The sequence below is a fragment of the Salvelinus fontinalis genome, chromosome 7, assembly GCF_029448725.1.
Source record: "Salvelinus fontinalis isolate EN_2023a chromosome 7, ASM2944872v1, whole genome shotgun sequence".
NCBI lineage: Eukaryota > Metazoa > Chordata > Actinopteri > Salmoniformes > Salmonidae > Salvelinus > Salvelinus fontinalis.
Window position 1 is genome coordinate 66902017 of NC_074671.1, and position 22294 is coordinate 66924310.

Below are 22294 nucleotides of genomic sequence, written 5' to 3' on the forward strand. Positions count from 1 at the left end.
ACCCACCCACCTGACAGCACCATACCCACCCACCTGACAGCACCAGACCCACCCACCTGAGAGCACCAGACCCACCCACCTGACAGCACCAGACCCACCTGACAGCACCAGACCCACCTGACAGCACCAGACCCACCCCACCCACCTGACAGCACCAGACCCACCCCACCCACCTGACAGCACCAGACCCACCCCACCCACCTGACAGCACCAGACCCACCCCACCCACCTGACAGCACCAGACCCACCTGACAGCACCAGACCCACCCCGCCCACCTGACAGCACCAGACCCACCCCGCCCACCTGACAGCACCAGACCCACCCACCCACCTGACAGCACCAGACCCACCCACCCACCTGACAGCACCAGACCCACCCACCCACCTGACAGCACCAGACCCACCCACCCACCTGACAGCACCAGACCCACCCACCCACCTGACAGCACCAGACCCACCCACCTGACAGCACCAGACCCACCCACCTGACAGCACCAGACCCACCCACCTGACAGCACCAGACCCACCCACCTGACAGCACCAGACCCACCCACCTGACAGCACCAGACCCACCCACCTGACAGCACCAGACCCACCCACCTGACAGCACCAGACCCACCCACCTGACAGCACCAGACCCACCCACCTGACAGCACCAGACCCACCCACCTGACAGCACCAGACCCACCCACCTGACAGCACCAGACCCACCCACCTGACAGCACCAGACCCACCCACCTGACAGCACCAGACCCACCCACCTGACAGCACCAGACCCACCCACCTGACAGCACCAGACCCACCCCACCCACCTGACAGCACCAGACCCACCCCACCCACCTGACAGCACCAGACCCACCCACCTGACAGCACCAGACCCACCCACCTGACAGCACCAGACCCACCCACCTGACAGCACCAGACCCACCTGACAGCACCAGACCCACCTGACAGCACCAGACCCACCTGACAGCACCAGACCCACCTGACAGCACCCCACCCACCTGACAGCACCAGACCCACCCACCTGACAGCACCAGACCCACCCACCTGACAGCACCAGACCCACCCACCTGACAGCACCAGGGCCACCCACCTGACAGCACCCCACCCACCTGACAGCACCAGACCCACCTGACAGCACCCCACCCACCTGACAGCACCAGACAGCACCCCACCCACCTGACAGCACCCCACCCACCTGACAGCACCAGACCCACCTGACAGCACCCCACCCACCTGACAGCACCAGACCCACCTGACAGCACCAGACCCACCTGACAGCACCAGACCCACCCACCCACCTGACAGCACCAGACCCACCTGACAGCACCAGACCCACCTGACAGCACCAGACCCACCCACCCACCTGACAGCACCAGACCCACCTGACAGCACCAGGGCAATCCCTCCACAGGCGTTAGGGGACGACATGGAGGTACCATTCATCAGCTGGGTTCCTCTGAGAGTCCAGTTGGGTACGGAGGCGATGGCCCCCCCCGGAGCACTGATACTGACCCCCAGGGCCCCGTCGGTACTGGGGCCCCGGGACGACCAGGTGTACTGGTTAGGAGGAAGCTTCTCCCTCAGAGAATACTCTGCAACCATCATGTCTGGAGTCACATACGCTCCCACACCTGGAAGGGAGATTTAAAACACATTTAAAAAGGTACATAATGACACAAACACAGTCAAAGTTAGCAACGGCTTGTGTGTGTGTGTGTGTGTGTACCTATCACAGCAGCGGTTGTCCCTCCAGGGCAGCCTACAGTAGACAGACAGGGCCCGTTGTGTGTGTGTGTGTGTGTGTGTGTGTGTGTGTGTGTGTGTGTGTGTGTGTGTGTGTGTGTGTGTGTGTGTGTGTGTGTGTGTGTGTGTGTGTGTGTGTGTGTGTACCTATCACAGCAGCGGTGGTCCCTCCAGGGCAGCCTACAGTAGAAAGACAGGGCCCGTTGTGTGTGTGTGTGTGTGTGTGTGTGTGTGTGTGTGTACCTATCACAGCAGCGGTGGTCCCTCCAGGGCAGCCTACAGTAGACAGACAGGGCCCGTTGTTCCCAGCGCTGGACACAAACAATACGTTGTGTTTCTGAACCGCTTCACCAATCACCTCACAGATCCTCCTGTTGGACAACACAGAGAGGGTTACCAGACACAGAGTTACCACACAGAGTTACCACACAGAGTTACCACACAGAGTTACCACACAGTTACCAGACACAGAGTTACCACACAGAGTTACCAGACACAGAGTTACCACACAGAGTTACCAGACACACAGACAGAGTTACCAGACACACAGACAGAGTTACCAGACACACAGACAGAGTTACCAGACACACAGACAGAGTTACCAGACACACAGAGAGGGTTACCAGACAGAGTTACCAGACACACAGACAGAGTTACCAGACACACAGAGAGGGTTACCAGACACAGACAGAGTTACCAGACACACAGACAGAGTTACCAGACACACAGAGAGAGAGAGTTACCAGACACACAGAGAGGGTTACCAGACAGAGTTACCAGACACACACAGAGTTACCAGACACACAGAGAAAGAGAGTTACCAGACACAGAGAGAGGGTTACCAGACGCAGACAGAGTTACCAGACAGAGTTACCAGACAGAGTTACCAGACACAGAGAGAGAGAGTTACCAGACACACAGAGAGGGTTACCAGACAGAGTTACCAGACACAGAGACACCAGACACACATAGTTACCAGACACACAGAGTTACCAGACACACAGAGAAAGAGGGTTACCAGACACAGAGAGAGGGTTACCAGACACAGAGAGAGGGTTACCAGACACACAGACAGAGTTACCAGACACACAGACAGAGTTACCAGACACACAGACAGTATAAGCCATCTCTCTCACCCTGAGTTAGGCCAGTGGGTAGCTTCTCCATAGCTGTAGTTAACCAGGTCACATTTATAGTTGATCACCTCTATCATCTAGAGCGAGAGACACGGGGAGAGAGAGAGAGAGAGAGACACGGGGAGAGAGAGACGAGGAGAGAGGGGGAGAGAGAGAGAGAGATAGTGAGAGAGAGAGAGAGAAAGAGAGAGAGAGAGAGAGAGAGAGAGAGAGAGAGAGAGAGAAGAGGAATGTGAATGAATTGATGAATGGAGTGCAGTCTGTTGTGTTTTGATTGACAGCTGCTTCGGGCCTACCGCGCGGATGAGTCCGGTGCCCGTCTCCATGGTGCTGAGGCGCGTATCTCCGATCTTCAACGCCAGGATCTGGGCGCCGGGGGCAATGCCGTTCCGCTCCGGCTCGTCTGGGAAGTGACCTGCTGCTATGCTCGCCACGTGTGTCCCATGAGCCCCTGAACAGAGACACACACCATCAGCTGTAGTCGTCAGGACGCAGGACTAGACTCCTAACAATACCGGGGGGGGGGATCTATGTGAACTCTGACCTCCGCTGGTGACGATGCAGAGAGTGTTTCCTTCGTCGTAGATGTTAACAGAGTAGTTGAGCATCTCAGCGTCTCCCAGAGTAGCAAACTCCTGCTTCTCTCTGTAGGAGGTCAGTACCGTGCAGCGGGACAGGTTTCCAGTCTCTGAGGTATCTACCACAGCCCTGTAGAGAGTAGAGGTTAGAGGTTAGCCTCCCCACTACATCGCAGTGCTTAAAGGGGTCACTACAGACCGGTTCGATACTCGAGGGGTAGAGGGTAGAGGACTACAGAGGTTGAGGCGTCCGCATGCCTCCCAAACAAAACAGTTTGTGCATATATTATATCAACATGGTGTTCGTTTTGGACTTCAGTAAGGGTTTTTTCCGTTGTTCAGGGACACAAGATTTTTTCTTGAGGCAAGCCGAAGTCGGCAGCGCAAAGTCGGTAGGGCAAAGTCGGTAGCCCAAAGTCGGTAGCGCAAAGTCGGCAGCGCAAAGTCGGCAGCGCAAAGTCGGTAGGGCAAAGTCGGTAGGGCAAAGTCGGCAGCGCAAAGTCGGTAGGGCAAAGTCGGTAGGGCAAAGTCGGCAGGGCAAAGTCGGCAGCGCAAAGTCGGTAGGGCAAAGTCGGTAGCGCAAAGTCGGTAGCGCAAAGTCGGCAGGGCAAAGTCGGCAGGGCAAAGTCGGTAGCGCAAAGTCGGCAGGGCAAAGTCGGCAGGGCAAAGTCGGCAGCGCAAAGTCGGTAGGGCAAAGTCGGTAGCGCAAAGTCGGCAGCGCAAAGTCGGTAGGGCAAAGTCGGCAGCGCAAAGTCGGCAGCGCAAAGTCGGCAGCGCAAAGTCGGTAGCGCAAAGTCGGCAGCGCAAAGTCGGCAGCGCAAAGTCGGCAGCGCAAAGTCGGTAGGGCAAAGTCGGCAGCGCAAAGTCGGTAGCGCAAAGTCGGTAGCGCAAAGTCGGCAGCGCAAAGTCGGCAGCGCAAAGTCGGTAGGGCAAAGTCGGCAGGGCAAAGTCGGCAGCGCAAAGTCGGTAGGGCAAAGTCGGTAGCGCAAAGTCGGTAGCGCAAAGTCGGTAGCGCAAAGTCGGTAGCGCAAAGTCGGTAGGGCAAAGTCGGTAGGGCAAAGTCGGCAGCGCAAAGTCGGCAGCGCAAAGTCGGTAGCGCAAAGTCGGTAGGGCAAAGTCGGCAGCGCAAAGTCGGCAGGGCAAAGTCGGCAGGGCAAAGTCGGCAGCGCAAAGTCGGCAGCACAAAGTCGGTAGCACAAAGTCGGTAGTCAAAGTCGGTAGCGCAAAGTCGGTAGCGCAAAGTCGGTAGCACAAAGTCGGTAGCACAAAGTCGGCAGCACAAAGTCGGTAGTCAAAGTCGGCAGCCGAAGTCTACGCCCCTTCGTCTGTGATTGGTCAACAGTAAGGATTCTTCAGTAAAGTCTGTTGTCATTCAACGAGACACGACTCGTTTTCATGTAGAAATACACGAAACATCTTAGTTCAATGTAAAACTGACTAAGATCTCTTCATGGCAGATTTATAGAGGCATCTTAGTCTGAACTCATCTCTGTGGAGGAAGTGTATACTGGCTACGGCATCTCTAAATGGACAAACAGTACTATTGCCTCTTTTTTTCAGTTTTTTCAAGCGAAGGTCTTTTAAAAAAGGGAGTATGGAGGTCGTTCGGGTTCACCTAGCTGACTTTGGCTAGCAGCCAGCCGAACTGGGGCCTGCTGACGCCTTTAGGGGTTAGAGGTTACTTGGTAGGGGTCAGAGGTTACTGGGTAGGGGTCAGAGGTTACTTGGTAGGGGTCAGAGGTTACTGGGTAGGGGTCAGAGGTTACTGGGTAGGGGTCAGAGGTTACTTGGTAGGGGTCAGAGGTTACTGGGTAGGGGTCAGAGGTTACTGGGTAGCAGTTTAGGTGGTAGAGTGATAAGGATGCATAAAGACAGGTCTCCACTCTCTAAAATGTCCACTACAGCCCTGGTGGGATGAACACAGATGGATAAGACAGGTCTCCACTCTCTAAAATGTCCACTGCAGCCCTGGTGGGATGAACACAGATAGATAAGACAGGTCTCCACTCTCTAAAATGTCCACTGCAACCCTGGTGGGATGAACACAGATAGATAAGACAGGTCTCCACTCTCTAAAATGTCCACTGCAGCCCTGGTGGGATGAACACAGACCGATAAGACAGGTCTCCACTCTCTAAAATGTCCACTGCAACCCTGGTGGGATGAACACAGACCGATAAGACAGGTCTCCACTCTCTAAAATGTCCACTGCAGCCCTGGTGGGATGAACACAGGACGGATAAGACAGGTCTCCACTCTCTAAAATATCCACTGCAACCCTGGTGGGATGAACACAGGACGGATAAGACACGGGGGGGGGGACAAAAATACTCTCCTCGCTACAAACGGAGGAATGCAGGAAGGAGGGACTGAAAAGGGATTTGATCCAGTAGACGATGCACCTCCTACCTCCAGGTGTCTCCGTCGTTCCACAGCAGACAGTCGTAGACTGGACCCGGGTCGTTGTACTTCTTCTCCAGAGACGCCAGTATCTCTGTCTGACACAGCAGCTCCTCCTTCTGCAGCTTCTCAGACTGATAAAACAATGGACAGACATGAGGGAACAAAATGTATATTTTTTTCAAACACTAGTTTACACACACATTTCATGTGCTCAGGATTGATAAATCACACACTGGGGGATACAAACTGTTAACGTTTAAACTGCTATTTTCATCGTACAATAACGAGAATTCACAATTCAGATATAGTCCAGGGTAGGACCCAATGTACTGTATATAAACCATTGGTAGGACCCAATGTACTGTATATAGACCATTGGTAGGACCAGACCCAATGTACTGTATATAAACCATTGGTAGGACCCAATGTACTGTATATAAACCATTGGTAGGACCCAATGTACTGTATATAAACCATTGGTAGGACCCAATGTACTGTATATAAACCATTGGTAGGACCAGACCCAATGTACTGTATATAAACCATTGGTAGGACCAGACCCAATGTACTGTATATAAACCATTGGTAGGACCCAATGTACTGTATATAAACCATTGGTAGGACCAGACCCAATGTACTGTATATAAACCATTGGTAGGACCCAATGTACTGTATATAAACCATTGGTAGGACCCAATGTACTGTATATTAACTATTGGTAGGACCAGACCCAATGTACTGTATATAAACCATTGGTAGGACCAGACCCAATGTACTGTATATAAACCATTGGTAGGACCCAATGTACTGTATATAAACCATTGGTAGGACCCAATGTACTGTATATAAACCATTGGTAGGACCCAATGTACTGTATATAAACCATTGGTAGGACCCAATGTACTGTATATAAACCATTGGTAGGACCCAATGTACTGTATATAAACCATTGGTAGGACCCAATGTACTGTATATAAACCATTGGTAGGACCCAATGTACTGTATATTAACCATTGGTAGGACCCAATGTACTGTATATAAACCATTGGTAGGACCCAATGTACTGTATATAAACCATTGGTAGGACCCAATGTACTGTATATAAACCATTGGTAGGACCCAATGTACTGTATATAAACCATTGGTAGGACCCAATGTACTGTATATAAACCATTGGTAGGACCAGACCCAATGTACTGTATATAAACCATTGGTAGGACCAGACCCAATGTACTGTATGTAAACCATCGCTCGGGGGCAATGCAGGTCAGTCTACCACGGTCCTGGCTACCTACCAGACGGGGCAGGTCAGTCTACCACGGTCCTGGCTACCTACCAGACGGGACAGTTCAGTCTACCACGGTCCTGGCTACCTACCAGACGGGCAGGTCAGTCTACCACGGTCCTGGCTACCTATCAGACGGGGCAGTTCAGTCTACCACGGTCCTGGCTACCTATCAGACGGGGCAGTTCAGTCTACCACGGTCCTGGCTACCTATCAGACGGGACAGTTCAGTCTACCACGATCCTGGCTACCTACCAGACGGGACAGTTCAGTCTACCACGATCCCGTCAGAGACTTTCATAGGGAATCACCACTACAGTGGTAGATCATTTTCAAATTAACGTGTATTTGTCACGTGCGCCGAAAACAACAGGTAGACCTTACACCTTACGGGCTCTAACCAACAGGTAGACCTTACGGGCTCTAACCAACAGGTAGACCTTACGGGCTCTAACCAACAGGTAGACCTTACGGGCTCTAACCAACAGGTAGACCTTACGGGCTCTAACCAACAGGTAGACCTTACGGGCTCTAACCAACAGGTAGACCTTACGGGCTCTAACCAACAGGTAGACCTTACACCTTACAGGCTCTAACCAACAGGTAGACCTTACACCTTACAGGCTCTAACCAACAGGTAGACCTTACACCTTACAGGCTCTAACCAACAGGTCAAAACTAGGTATTTAGGTGAACAAAAGTTAACCAAAGAAATAAAAACCACAGTAAAAAGGTTTTCTGCAGTTGTCCCTTGGCTCGTTGTCCCTCTCCTCCATGTTCTCACTACATGGGACTTCCATGTCCCACTCCTCATCGACGTGACGGCTGGTTGTCCCTCTCCTCCATGTTCTCACTACATGGGACTTCCATGTCCCACTCCTCATCGACGTGACGGCTGGTTGTCCCTCTCCTCCATGTTCTCACTACATGGGACTTCCATGTCCCACTCCTCATCGACGTGACGGCTGGTTGTCCCTCTCCTCCATGTTCTCACTACATGGGACTTCCATGTCCCACTCCTCATCGACGTGACGGCTGGTTGTCCCTCTCCTCCATGTCCTCACTACATGGGACTTCCATGTCCCACTCCTCATCGACGTGACGGCTGGTTGTCCCTCTCCTCCATGTCCTCACTACATGGGACTTCCATGTCCCACTCCTCATCGACGTGACGGCTGGTTGTCCCTCTCCTCCATGTCCTCACTACATGGGACTTCCATGTCCCACTCCTCATCGACGTGACGGCTGGTTGTCCCTCTCCTCCATGTCCTCACTACATGGGACTTCCATGTCCCACTTCTCATCGACGTGGCGGCTCGTTGCAGTGATGTATGACTGCGTGTTATAGACGTCCAACCATCTGTTAACGCCACGCATGGTGTTTGACAGCTTGCGCTTCGTATTTGCAGAGAGATCATTGTATAATTTCTCCATCTAGGCCACCAGGGTTCTCCATCACGGTATCTAGTAGTCTGGTTCTAGATATGTCATCAGGGTAATTTCTCCATCTAGGCCATCAGGGTTCTCCATCACGGTATCTAGTAGTCTGGTTCTAGATATGTCATCAGGGTAATTTCTCCATTTAGGCCATCAGGGTTCTCCATCACGGTATCTAGTAGTCTGGTTCTAGATATGTCATCAGGGTAATTTCTCCATCTAGGCCATCAGGGTTCTCCATCACGGTATCTAGTAGTCTGGATCTAGATATGCCATCAGGGTAATTTCTCCATCTAGGCCACCAGGGTTCTCCATCCCTGTATCTAGTAGTCTGGTTCTAGATATGTCATCAGGGTAATTTCTCCATCTAGGCCACCAGGGTTCTCCATCACGGTATTTAGTAGTCTGGATCTAGATATGCCATCAGGGTATTGAAGCAGACATCCCTCTACCATTTGCAGTTGATATGCTGAGTGACAGACAGGGTGGAATGAGCTCGCCTGGCTGAGTGACAGTGTGGGTAGAATGAGCTCGCCTGGCTGAGTGACAGTGTGGGTAGAATGAGCTAGCCTGGCTGAGTGACAGTGTGGGTAGAATGAGCTAGCCTGGCTGAGTGACAGTCTGGGTAGAATGAGCTCGCCTGGCTGAGGGACAGTGTGGGTAGAATGAGCTCGCCTGGCTGAGTGACAGACAGGGTGGAATGAGCTCGCCTGGCTGAGTGACGGTGTGGGTAGAATGAGCTCGCCTGGCTGAGTGACAGACAGGGTGGAATGAGCTAGCCTGGCTGAGTGACAGACAGGGTGGAATGAGCTCGCCTGGCTGAGTGACAGTGTGGGTAGAATGAGCTCGCCTGGCTGAGTGGCAGACAGGGTGGAATGAGCTCGCCTGGCTGAGTGACAGTGTGGGTAGAATGAGCTCGCCTGGCTGAGTGACAGTGTGGGTAGAATGAGCTCGCCTGGCTGAGTGACAGTCTGGGTAGAATGAGCTCGCCTGGCTGAGTGACAGTCTGGGTAGAATGAGCTCGCCTGGCTGAGTGACAGTGTGGGTGGAACTGTCGCCTGGCGACCAGAGCAGGAAGCAAAACTCTGTAGTCTGCCTCCAAATGAATTTACAAGACCAATACATTTTTGTAATATTTTTCATTAATATATTTGATTACCATCTGTTCTTCACTCATTTTAATGATAAAGTACCAACTTGACAACATGTCAGATTTTCAAGGTCTGAATCTCAGAGCCAAATTCAAGATACTTTAATAAGCAGCTTATCCGAACACTGTTTACTGCAAACAGGAAGCATGTTTTGGAATGTTTTTAATTCTGTACAGGCTTCCTTCTCTTCTCTCTGTCATTTAGGTTAGTATTGTGGAGTAACTACAATGTTGTTGATCCATCCTCAGTGTTCTCCCATCACAGCCATTAAACTCTGTAAAATGTTTTAAAGTCACCATTGGCCTCATGGTGAAATCCCTGAGCGGTTTCCTTCCTCTCCGGCAACTGAGTTAGGAATGACGCCTGTATCTTTGTAGTGACTGGGTGTCATGGTGAAATCCCTGAGCGGTTTCCTCAGACCATAACAAAAGGGTTGAATACTTATCGGCTCAAGATATTTCAGCTTTTCCCAGTATGATGATGATGAAGACCTGTTAGTGACATTTTTAACCCCAAAAATATATAATTAAATAAAATTATTTTTGGTTAGGGATTGTTTCTAACTTTCAACAATCCCAATGTTGTTTAAACATTTATACCTCTAATGCACACGTTGTTTACGTACACACCACATTTACCCATGAGCAGAGAGATTAACTGACCTGTTAGGGGAGAGGTCAAAGTGTTACCTGTGAGGGGGAGGGGAGAAGTCAAAGTGTTACCTGTAAGGGGGCGGGGAGAAGTCAAAGTGTTACCTGTAAGGGGGCGGGGAAAGGTCAAAGTGTTACCTGTAAGGGGGAGGGGAAAGGTCAAAGTGTTACCTGTAAGGGGGCGGGGAGAGGTCAAAGTGTTACCTGTGAGGGGTAGGGGAAAGGTCAAAGTGTTACCTGTGAGGGGACGGGGAAAGGTCAAAGTGTTACCTGTGAGGGGGAGGGGTGTGCAAGGTCAAACTGTTCTGCACGGCGACTAGCTTCAGCCAGAGCTGCTCTGTGTGCTGGATCCCACATTTTCTCCTTCCGCTCTTTCTGTTGGTCAACACATCAACACAGACATCCCTCTGTCAACACATCAACACAGACAACCCTCTGTCAACACAGACAACCCTCTGTCAACACATCAACACAGACATCCCTCTGTCAACACATCAACACAGACAACCTTCTGTCAACACATCAACACAGACATCCCTCTGTCAACACATCAACACAGACATCCCTCTGTCAACACATCAACACAGACATCCCTCTGTCAACACAGACATCCCTCTGTCAACACAGACATCCCTCTGTCAACACAGACATCCCTCTGTCAACACAGACATCCCTCTGTCAACACAGACATCCCTCTGTCAACACAGACATCCCTCTGTCAACACAGACATCCCTCTGTCAACACAGACATCCCTCTGTCAACACAGACATCCCTCTGTCAACACAGACATCCCTCTGTCAACACATCAACACAGACATCCCTCTGTCAACACATCAACACAGACATCCCTCTGTCAACACGTCAACACAGACAGCTCTCTGTCAATACAGACATCTCTGTCAACACAGACATCCTTCTGTCAACACAGACATCCCTCTGTCAACACAGACATCCCTCTGTCAACACAGACATCCCTCTGTCAACACAGACATCCCTCTGTCAACACATCAACACAGACATCCTTCTGTCAATGTGTTCGTTGGTCAACATAAGCATACACTATTTATACACAAAAGTATGTGGACACCCCTTCAAATTAGTGGATTCGGCTATTTCTGTTGCTGACAGGTGTATAAAATCGAGCACACAGCCATGCAACCTCCATAGACAAACATTGGCAGTAGAATGGGCCTTACTGAAGAGCTCAATGAATTTCAACGTGGCACCGTCATAGGATACCACCTTTCCAACAAGTCAGTTCATCAAATTTCTGCCCTGATAGAGCTGCCCCGGTCAACTGTAAGTGCTGTTATTGTGAAGTGGAAACGTCTAGGAGCAACAACGGCTCAGCCGCAAAGTGGTAGGCCACACAAGCTCACAGAACGGGACCGCAAAGTGCTGAAGCGCGTAGCGTGTAAAAATCGTCTGTTCTCAGTTGCAATACTCTCTACCGAATACCAAACTGCCTCTGGAAGCAACGTCAGCACAACAACTGTTCGTCGGGAGCTTCATGAAATGAGTTTCCGTGGCCGAGCAGCCGCACACAAGCCTAAGATCACCATGCGAAATGCCAAGCGTCAGCTGGAGTGGTGTAAAGTTCGCAGCCATTGGACTCTGGATCAGTGGAAACACGTTCTCTGGAGTGATGAATCACGCTTCACCATCTGGCAGTCCGACGGATGAATCTGGGTTTGGCGGATGCCAGGAGAACGCTACCTGCCCAGAATGCATATTGACAACTGTAAAGTTTGGTGGAGGAGGAATAATGGTCTGGGGCTGTTTTTCATGGTTCGGGCTCCTTAGTTCCAGTGAAGTGAAATCTTAACGCTACAGAATACAATGACATTCTAGACGATTCTGTGCTTCCAACTTTGTAACAACAGTTTGGGGAAGGACCTTTCCTGTTTCAGCATGACAATGCCCCCGTGCACAAAGAGAGGTCCAAACAGAAATGGTTTGTCGAGATCGGTGAGGAAGAACTTGACCGTGCTTCTACACCTGCATCGCTTGCTTTTGGGGGTTTTAGGCTGGGTTTCTGTACAACACTTTGAGATATCAGCTGATGTATGAAGGGCTATATAAAATAAACTTGATTTGATTGGCCTGCAAAGAGCCCTGACCTCAACCCCATCGAACACCTTTGGGATGAATTGGAACGCCGACTGCAAGCCAGGCCTAATCGCCCAACATCAGTGTCCGACCTCACTAATGCTCGTGGCTGAATGGAAGCAAGTCCCTACAGCAATGTTCCAACATCTAGTGGAAAGCCTTCCCAGAAGAGTGGAGGCTGTTATAGCAGCAAAGGGGGGTCCAACTCCATATTAATGACTTCCCTGAAGAGTGGAGGCTGTTATAGGAGCAAAGGGGGGTCCAACTCCATATTAATGACTTCCCTGAAGAGTGGAGGCTGTTATAGCAGCAAAGGGGGGACCAACTCCATATTAATGACTTCCCAGAAGAGTGGAGGCTGTTATAGCAGCAAAGGGGGGGTCCAACTCCATATTAATGACTTCCCAGAAGAGTGGAGGCTGTTATAGCAGCAAAGGGGGACCAACTCCATATTAATGACTTCCCAGAAGAGTGGAGGCTGTTATAGCAGCAAAGGGGGGGACCAACTCCATATTAATGACTTCCCAGAAGAGTGGAGGCTGTTATAGCAGCAAAGGGGGGACCAACTCCATATTAATGACTTCCCTGAAGAGTGGAGGCTGTTATAGCAGCAAAGGGGGGACCAACTCCATATTAATGACTTCCCTGAAGAGTGGAGGCTGTTATAGCAGCAAAGGGGGGACCAACTCCATATTAATGACTTCCCTGAAGAGTGGAGGCTGTTATAGCAGCAAAGGGGGGACCAACTCCATATTAATGACTTCCTTGAAGAGTGGAGGCTGTTATAGCAGCAAAGGGGGGGTCCAACTCCATATTAATGACTTCCCAGAAGAGTGGAGGCTGTTATAGCAGCAAAGGGGGGGTCCAACTCCATATTAATGACTTCCCAGAAGAGTGGAGGCTGTTATAGCAGCAAAGGGGGGGACCAACTCCATATTAATGACTTCCCAGAAGAGTGGAGGCTGTTATAGCAGCAAAGGGGGGGACCAACTCCATATTAATGACTTCCCAGAAGAGTGGAGGCTGTTATAGCAGCAAAGGGGGGACCAACTCCATATTAATGACTTCCCAGAAGAGTGGAGGCTGTTATAGGAGCAAAGGGGGGACCAACTCCATATTAATGACTTCCCTGAAGAGTGGAGGCTGTTATAGCAGCAAAGGGGGAACCAACTCCATATTAATGCCCATGATTTTGGAATGAGATGTTGGACAAGCAGGTGTCCACATACTTTTGTTGTGTATATCAACGTGCAAATTGTTGTAACTTGACCACACAAATCCACTCCATACCTGGATTCTCTCTCGGAGAGCTTTAGGGAACAACTCGTATCCATTTTTGATCCCAACGTGGTACTTTCCCGATGGATTATCCCAGGTCTGTGGGATCTGAGGAGAGAGAGACGTGTTTATGTAACTACAGACTAACAGTCTGTACAGTGACAGAGACATGTGTTTATGTAACTACAGGTTAACAGTCTGTAAAGTGACAGAGACATGTGTTTATGTAACTACAGGTTAACAGTCTGTAAAGTGACAGAGACATGTGTTTATGTAACTACAGGTTAACAGTCTGTACAGTGACAGAGAGAGAGAGATGTGTTTATGTAACTACAGGCTAACAGTCTGTAAAGTGACAGAGACATGTGTTTATGTAACTACAGGTTAACAGTCTGTAAAGTGACAGAGAGAGAGACATGTGTTTATGTAACTACAGGCTAACAGTCTGTAAAGTGGCAGCGTGACCAGGAAGTGGCAGCGTGACCAGGAAGTGGCAGCGTGACCAGGAAGTGGCAGCGTGACCAGGAAGTGGCAGCGTGACCAGGAAGTGGCAGCGTGGCGAGGATAGCGTACCTCGAGCGTCCTCCCAGACAGCCCGGTCACCGCTCCGTCTTTAGGTTCCACCACCGTTGCCATGTTGACATCTCCACTGCCCGTCGTATCGATGATGTCAACGATCTTCGGCTTCCCCTCCGTCGTGGTCTGAGGGAGAGAGGAGACAGATGTTGAAGAATATAAAATACACACACTATCTGACCGAAAAACCACACACACACACATGTGTTTCCACAATGAGTACACCTTGACATACTGGTGACACAGTGCAACTAAACCTGACTGATATCTCCAGGCCATCAGACTGATAAACAGCTTCTATCTCCAGACCATCAGACTGATAAACAGCTTCTGTCTCCAGACCATCAGACTGATAAACAGCTTCTATCTCCAGACCATCAGACTGATAAACAGCTTCTATCTCCAGACCATCAGACTGATAAACAGCTTCTATCTCCAGACCATCAGACTGGTAAACAGCTTCTATCTCCAGACCATCAGACTGATAAACAGCTTCTATCTCCAGGCCATCAGACTGATAAACAGCTTCTATCTCCAGACCATCAGACTGGTAAACAGCTTCTATCTCCAGACCATCAGACTGATAAACAGCTTCTATCTCCAGGCCATCAGACTGATAAACAGCTTCTATCTCCAGACCATCAGACTGGTAAACAGCTTCTATCTCCAGACCATCAGACGATAAACAGCTTCTGTCTCCAGACCATCAGACTGATAAACAGCTTCTATCTCCAGGCCATCAGACTGATAAACAGCTTCAATCTCCAGGCCATCAGACTGATAAACAGCTTCAATCTCCAGGCCATCAGACTGATAAACAGCTTCAATCTCCAGGCCATCAGACTGATAAACAGCTTCAATCTCCAGGCCATCAGACTGATAAACAGCTTCAATCTCCAGGCCATCAGACTGATAAACAGCTTCTATCTCCAGGCCATCAGACTGATAAACAGCTTCTATCTCCAGACCATCAGACTGGTAAACAGCTTCTATCTCCAGACCATCAGACTGATAAACAGCTTCTATCTCCAGACCATCAGACTGATAAACAGCTTCTATCTCCAGACCATCAGACTGATAAACAGCTTCTATCTCCAGACCATCAGACTGATAAACAGCTTCTATCTCCAGGCCATCAGACCGATAAACAGCTTCTATCTCCAGGCCATCAGACCGATAAACAGCTTCTATCTCCAGGCCATCAGACCGATAAACAGCTTCTATCTCCAGACCATCAGACCGATAAACAGCTTCTGTCTCCAGGCCATCAGACCGATAAACAGCTTCTGTCTCCAGGCCATCAGACCGATAAACAGCTTCTGTCTCCACGCCATCAGACCGATAAACAGCTTCTATCTCCAGACCATCAGACCGATAAACAGCTTCTATCTCCAGACCATCAGACCGATAAACAGCTTCTATCTCCAGACCATCAGACCGATAAACAGCTTCTATCTCCAGACCATCAGACCGATAAACAGCTTCTATCTCCAGACCATCAGACCGATAAACAGCTTCTATCTCCAGACCATCAGACCGATAAACAGCTTCTATCTCCAGACCATCAGACCGATAAACAGCTTCTATCTCCATCAGACTGATAAACAGCTTCTATCTCCAGACCATCAGACTGATAAACAGCTTCTATCTCCAGACAATCAGACTGATAAACAGCTTCTATCTCCAGACCATCAGACTGATAAACAGCTTCTATCTCCAGACCATCAGACTGATAAACAGCTTCTATCTCCAGACCATCAGACTGATAAACAGCTTCTATCTCCAGACCATCAGACTGATAAACAGCTTCTATCTCCAGACCATCAGACTGGTAAACAGCTTCTATCTCCAGACCATCAGACTGATAAACAGCTTCTATCTCCAGGCCATCAGACTGATAAACAGCTTCTATCTCCAGACCATCAGACTGGTAAACAGCTTCTATCTCCAGACCATCAGACCGATAAACAGCTTCTGTCTCCAGACCATCAGACTGATAAACAGGTTCTATCTCCAGACCATCAGACTGGTAAACAGCTTCTATCTCCAGGCCATCAGACTGGTAAACAGCCATCACTAACTCAGAGAGGCTGCTGCCAACATGGAGACCCAATCACCGGCCACTTTAACAAATGGATCACTAGTCACTTATAATAATGCCACTTTAATAAAGTTTACATATCTCACATTACTCATCTCATATGTATATACTGTATTTTATACCATCTACTGCACCTTGCCTATACCACTCAGCCATCGCTCATCCATATATTTATATGTACATATTCTCATTCACCCCTTTAGATTTGTGTGTATTAGGTAGTTGTTGGGGAATTGTTAGATTACTTGTTAGATATTACTGCACTGTCGGAACTAGAAGCACAAGCATTTCGCTACACTCACATTAACATCTACTAACCACCTGGTATAGACCTACACATAGAGACTGGTATAGACCTACACATAGAGACTGGTATAGACCTACACATAGAGACTGGTATAGACCTACACATAGAGACTGGTATAGACCTACACATAGAGACTGGTATAGACCTACACATAGAGACTGGTATAGACCTACACATAGAGACTGGTATAGACCTACACATAGAGACTGGTATAGACCTACACATAGAGACTGGTATAGACCTACACATAGAGACTGGTATAGACCTACACATAGAGACTGGTATAGACCTACACATAGAGACTGGTATAGACCTACACATAGAGACTGGTATAGACCTACACATAGAGACTGGTATAGACCTACACATAGAGACTGGTATAGACCTACACATAGAGACTGGTATAGACCTACACATAGAGACTGGTATAGACCTACACATAGAGATGTCAGTATGTAACCAACTGGTATTGACCTACACATAGAGATGTCAGTATGTAACCAACTGGTATTGACCTACACATAGAGATGTCAGTATGTAACCAACTGGTATTGACCTACACATAGAGATGTCAGTATGTAACCAACTGGTATTGACCTACACATAGAGATGTCAGTATGTAACCAACTGGTATTGACCTACACATAGAGATGTCAGTATGTAACCAACTGGTATTGACCTACACATAGAGACTGGTATAGACCTACACATAGAGACTGGTATTGACCTACACATAGAGATGTCAGTATGTAACCAACTGGTATTGACCTACACATAGAGATGTCAGTATGTAACCAACTGGTATTGACCTACACATAGAGATGTCAGTATGTAACCAACTGGTATTGACCTACACATAGAGATGTCAGTATGTAACCAACTGGTATTGACCTACACATAGAGATGTCAGTATGTAACCAACTGGTATTGACCTACACATAGAGATGTCAGTATGTAACCAACTGGTATTGACCTACACATAGAGATGTCAGTATGTAACCAACTGGTATTGACCTACACATAGAGATGTCAGTATGTAACCAACTGGTATTGACCTACACATAGAGATGTCAGTACGTAACCAACTGGTATTGACCTACACATAGAGATGTCAGTACGTAACCAACTGGTATTGACCTACACATAGAGATGTCAGTATGTAACCAACTGGTATTGACCTACACATAGAGATGTCAGTATGTAACCAACTGGTATTGACCTACACATAGAGATGTCAGTATGTAACCAACTGGTATTGACCTACACATAGAGATGTCAGTATGTAACCAACTGGTATTGACCTACACATAGAGACTGGTATTGACCTACACATAGAGATGTCAGTATGTAACCAACTGGTATTGACCTACACATAGAGATGTCAGTATGTAACCAACTGGTATTGACCTACACATAGAGATGTCAGTATGTAACCAACTGGTATTGACCTACACATAGAGATGTCAGTATGTAACCAACTGGTATTGACCTACACATAGAGATGTCAGTATGTAACCAACTGGTATAGACCTACACATAGAGATGTCAGTATGTAACCAACTGGTATTGACCTACACATAGAGATGTCAGTATGTAACCAACTGGTATTGACCTACACATAGAGATGTCAGTATGTAACCAACTGGTATTGACCTACACATAGAGATGTCAGTGTGTAACCAACTGGTATTGACCTACACATAGAGATGTCAGTATGTAACCAACTGGTATTGACCTACACATAGAGATGTCAGTATGTAACCAACTGGTATTGACCTACACATAGAGATGTCAGTATGTAACCAACTGGTATTGACCTACACACAGAGATGTCAGTATGTAACCAACTGGTATAGACCTACACATAGAGATGTCAGTATGTAACCAACTGGTATTGACCTACACATAGAGATGTCAGTATGTAACCAACTGGTATTGACCTACACATAGAGATGTCAGTATGTAACCAACTGGTATTGACCTACACATAGAGATGTCAGTATGTAACCAACTGGTATTGACCTACACATAGAGATGTCAGTATGTAACCAACTGGTATTGACCTACACATAGAGATGTCAGTATGTAACCAACTGGTATTGACCTACACATAGAGATGTCAGTATGTAACCAACTGGTATTGACCTACACATAGAGATGTCAGTATGTAACCAACTGGTATTGACCTACACATAGAGATGTCAGTATGTAACCAACTGGTATTGACCTACACATAGAGATGTCAGTATGTAACCAACTGGTATTGACCTACACATAGAGATGTCAGTATGTAACCAACTGGTATTGACCTACACATAGAGATGTCAGTATGTAACCAACTGGTATTGACCTACACATAGAGATGTCAGTATGTAACCAACTGGTATTGACCTACACATAGAGATGTCAGTATGTAACCAACTGGTATTGACCTACACATAGAGATGTCAGTATGTAACCAACTGGTATTGACCTACACATAGAGATGTCAGTATGTAACCAACTGGTATAGACCTACACATAGAGACTGGTATTGACCTACACATAGAGATGTCAGTATGTAACCAACTGGTATTGACCTACACATAGAGATGTCAGTATGTAACCAACTGGTATTGACCTACACATAGAGATGTCAGTATGTAACCAACTGGTATTGACCTACACATAGAGATGTCAGTATGTAACCAACTGGTATAGACCTACACATAGAGACTGGTATAGACCTACACATAGAGACTGGTATAGACCTACACATAGAGACTGGTATAGACCTACACATAGAGATGTCAGTATGTAACCAACTGGTATTGACCTACACATAGAGATGTCAGTATGTAACCAACTGGTATTGACCTACACATAGAGATGTCAGTATGTAACCAACTGGTATTGACCTACACATAGAGATGTCAGTATGTAACCAACTGGTATTGACCTACACATAGAGATGTCAGTATGTAACCAACTGGTATTGACCTACACACAGAGATGTCAGTATGTAACCAACTGGTATTGACCTACACATAGAGATGTCAGTATGTAACCAACTGGTATTGACCTACACATAGAGATGTCAGTATGTAACCAACTGGTATTGACCTACACATAGAGATGTCAGTATGTAACCAACTGGTATTGACCTACACATAGAGATGTCAGTATGTAACCAACTGGTATTGACCTACACATAGAGATGTCAGTATGTAACCAACTGGTATTGACCTACACATAGAGATGTCAGTATGTAACCAACTGGTATTGACCTACACATAGAGATGTCAGTATGTAACCAACTGGTATTGACCTACACATAGAGATGTCAGTACGTAACCAACTGGTATTGACCTACACATAGAGATGTCAGTATGTAACCAACTGGTATTGACCTACACATAGAGATGTCAGTATGTAACCAACTGGTATTGACCTACACATAGAGATGTCAGTATGTAACCAACTGGTATTGACCTACACATAGAGATGTCAGTATGTAACCAACTGGTATTGACCTACACATAGAGATGTCAGTATGTAACCAACTGGTATTGACCTACACATAGAGATGTCAGTATGTAACCAACTGGTATTGACCTACACATAGAGATGTCAGTATGTAACCAACTGGTATTGACCTACACATAGAGATGTCAGTATGTAACCAACTGGTATTGACCTACACATAGAGATGTCAGTATGTAACCAACTGGTATAGACCTACACATAGAGATGTCAGTATGTAACCAACTGGTATTGACCTACACATAGAGATGTCAGTATGTAACCAACTGGTATTGACCTACACATAGAGATGTCAGTATGTAACCAACTGGTATTGACCTACACATAGAGATGTCAGTATGTAACCAACTGGTATTGACCTACACATAGAGATGTCAGTATGTAACCAACTGGTATTGACCTACACATAGAGATGTCAGTATGTAACCAACTGGTATTGACCTACACATAGAGATGTCAGTATGTAACCAACTGGTATTGACCTACACATAGAGATGTCAGTATGTAACCAACTGGTATTGACCTACACATAGAGATGTCAGTATGTAACCAACTGGTATTGACCTACACATAGAGATGTCCGAGTCAGAGAGAAACCTTTGGTCTTTAGCAGAGGGCTGAGTGGTGTAGCTAGGAAGCTCTGACAGACAGACAGCCCGACAGACAGACAAGGCAGACAGACAGGGCAGACAGAAGCTAGACAGGGCAGACAGAAGCTAGACAGGGCAGAAAGAAGCTAGACAGGGCAGACAGACAGGGCAGACAGAAGCTACAGGGCAGACAGACAGGGCAGACAGAAGCTAGACAGGGCAGACAGACAGACAGAAAGTAGCTAGACGGGACAGACAGGAAGTAGCTAGACAGGACAGACAGTACAGAAAGTAGCTAAACAAGACAGAAAGTAGCTAGACAGGGCACAGACAGACAGACAGAAAGTAGCTAGACAGGGCAGACAGACAGAAGCTGGACAGGGAAGACAGGACAGGGCCTCTACAGTTGGGTGAAGGCTGTCAACAGATGTTCGATCCTGTTTCCATCAGCGTGCCTCCGTTCTAAGTTCAACTCACCCAGTTCCACCACACTAGTCACAGCAACTCACTAGCTAGTCATTGAAACATTTCAAATAAAACATGTCAGTAACAATAACAATCAATTTTTGTCTGAGGCTATGGGGGGAAATATTAGCACTATAGTTCGGCCAAATCAATGGGCTGTCAGTATTTTATTGTGTAGCTAACTAGGACATTCTGTTCTGATGGTTTGCTATATGATCTTAGCTTGTTAAGTTAGCCATCTACGCTAAACTAAGCTAGCTTACCGACAGACCCGGGGACTGTCATGTTAAAAAAAAGGCGTCAGCCGCTTGCTTGCTAAAATCCTTGTAGGTTAGTTTAACAGTAGTTTCTAACAAGTTTTACTAGCTAGATTGGAGCGACAGGGTAGTGCCGGTAAAAATTTCGCTAGCTAGTCGTTACTGTACAATTCTAATGAATGAGGCCTAGTAGTGTGTAATAGCACCGGGGTAAATTTACCTGCATCCCCGGGGCCCCTGGGTCCACGCCAGTGTCGAGGATAGCGATGAGAACACCCCGTCCATCGTACTCCGGGAACCTAGTGAGAAAAGACGCTGCGCCGGTCTCTTTTTTAGGGAGCAACCCGTGGAAGGGGAACGGTTCTTCGATAGAATGAGCAGCCATGATCGGACAGAGTAACAATGAAAACAATAACAGAGAAATAGGGGAAGACCGATACCAAAGACAGTATAGTTTGGGGGAAACGTGCGGCCACAGTGAAGAGAGACCGGGAAGGACTTTTTAAAGGGACAGTACACTATTTAGAACAATCAAATGCGTCAAGGAGTCATACTCAAAAGTTGTCTAATGACACTTAAATTAAGTCAATAGCAACGAAAGAAGTCATTATGTAGCTATTTAATACACTGCCTATAGCTAATTGTTTAAAAACAGAAGTGGTATAGGTTAACTTGTCTTTGTTCAAGGTTTATACGTGG

The 22294-nt window shown here is 47.7% G+C and overlaps 1 protein-coding gene across 1 annotated transcript in view; it reads right to left on the bottom strand.

The window, feature by feature from the left end:
* The window catches only part of LOC129860007 (tripeptidyl-peptidase 2-like), an 87946-nt gene extending 65905 nt beyond the window's left edge, over positions 1 to 22041 (bottom strand). The window contains exons 1-10 of the mRNA XM_055930318.1: positions 21816 to 22041; positions 14351 to 14479; positions 13790 to 13885; positions 10660 to 10764; positions 5873 to 5997; positions 3430 to 3593; positions 3182 to 3336; positions 2886 to 2962; positions 1993 to 2120; positions 1389 to 1637 (exon numbers count right to left, since the gene is read on the bottom strand). Of these exons, the coding sequence (XP_055786293.1) occupies positions 1389 to 1637; positions 1993 to 2120; positions 2886 to 2962; positions 3182 to 3336; positions 3430 to 3593; positions 5873 to 5997; positions 10660 to 10764; positions 13790 to 13885; positions 14351 to 14479; positions 21816 to 21980 (1393 nt within the window). The 5' untranslated portion in view covers positions 21981 to 22041. The remainder of the gene's footprint in view (positions 1 to 1388; positions 1638 to 1992; positions 2121 to 2885; positions 2963 to 3181; positions 3337 to 3429; positions 3594 to 5872; positions 5998 to 10659; positions 10765 to 13789; positions 13886 to 14350; positions 14480 to 21815) is intronic.
* Positions 22042 to 22294: the final 253 nt, after the last annotated feature.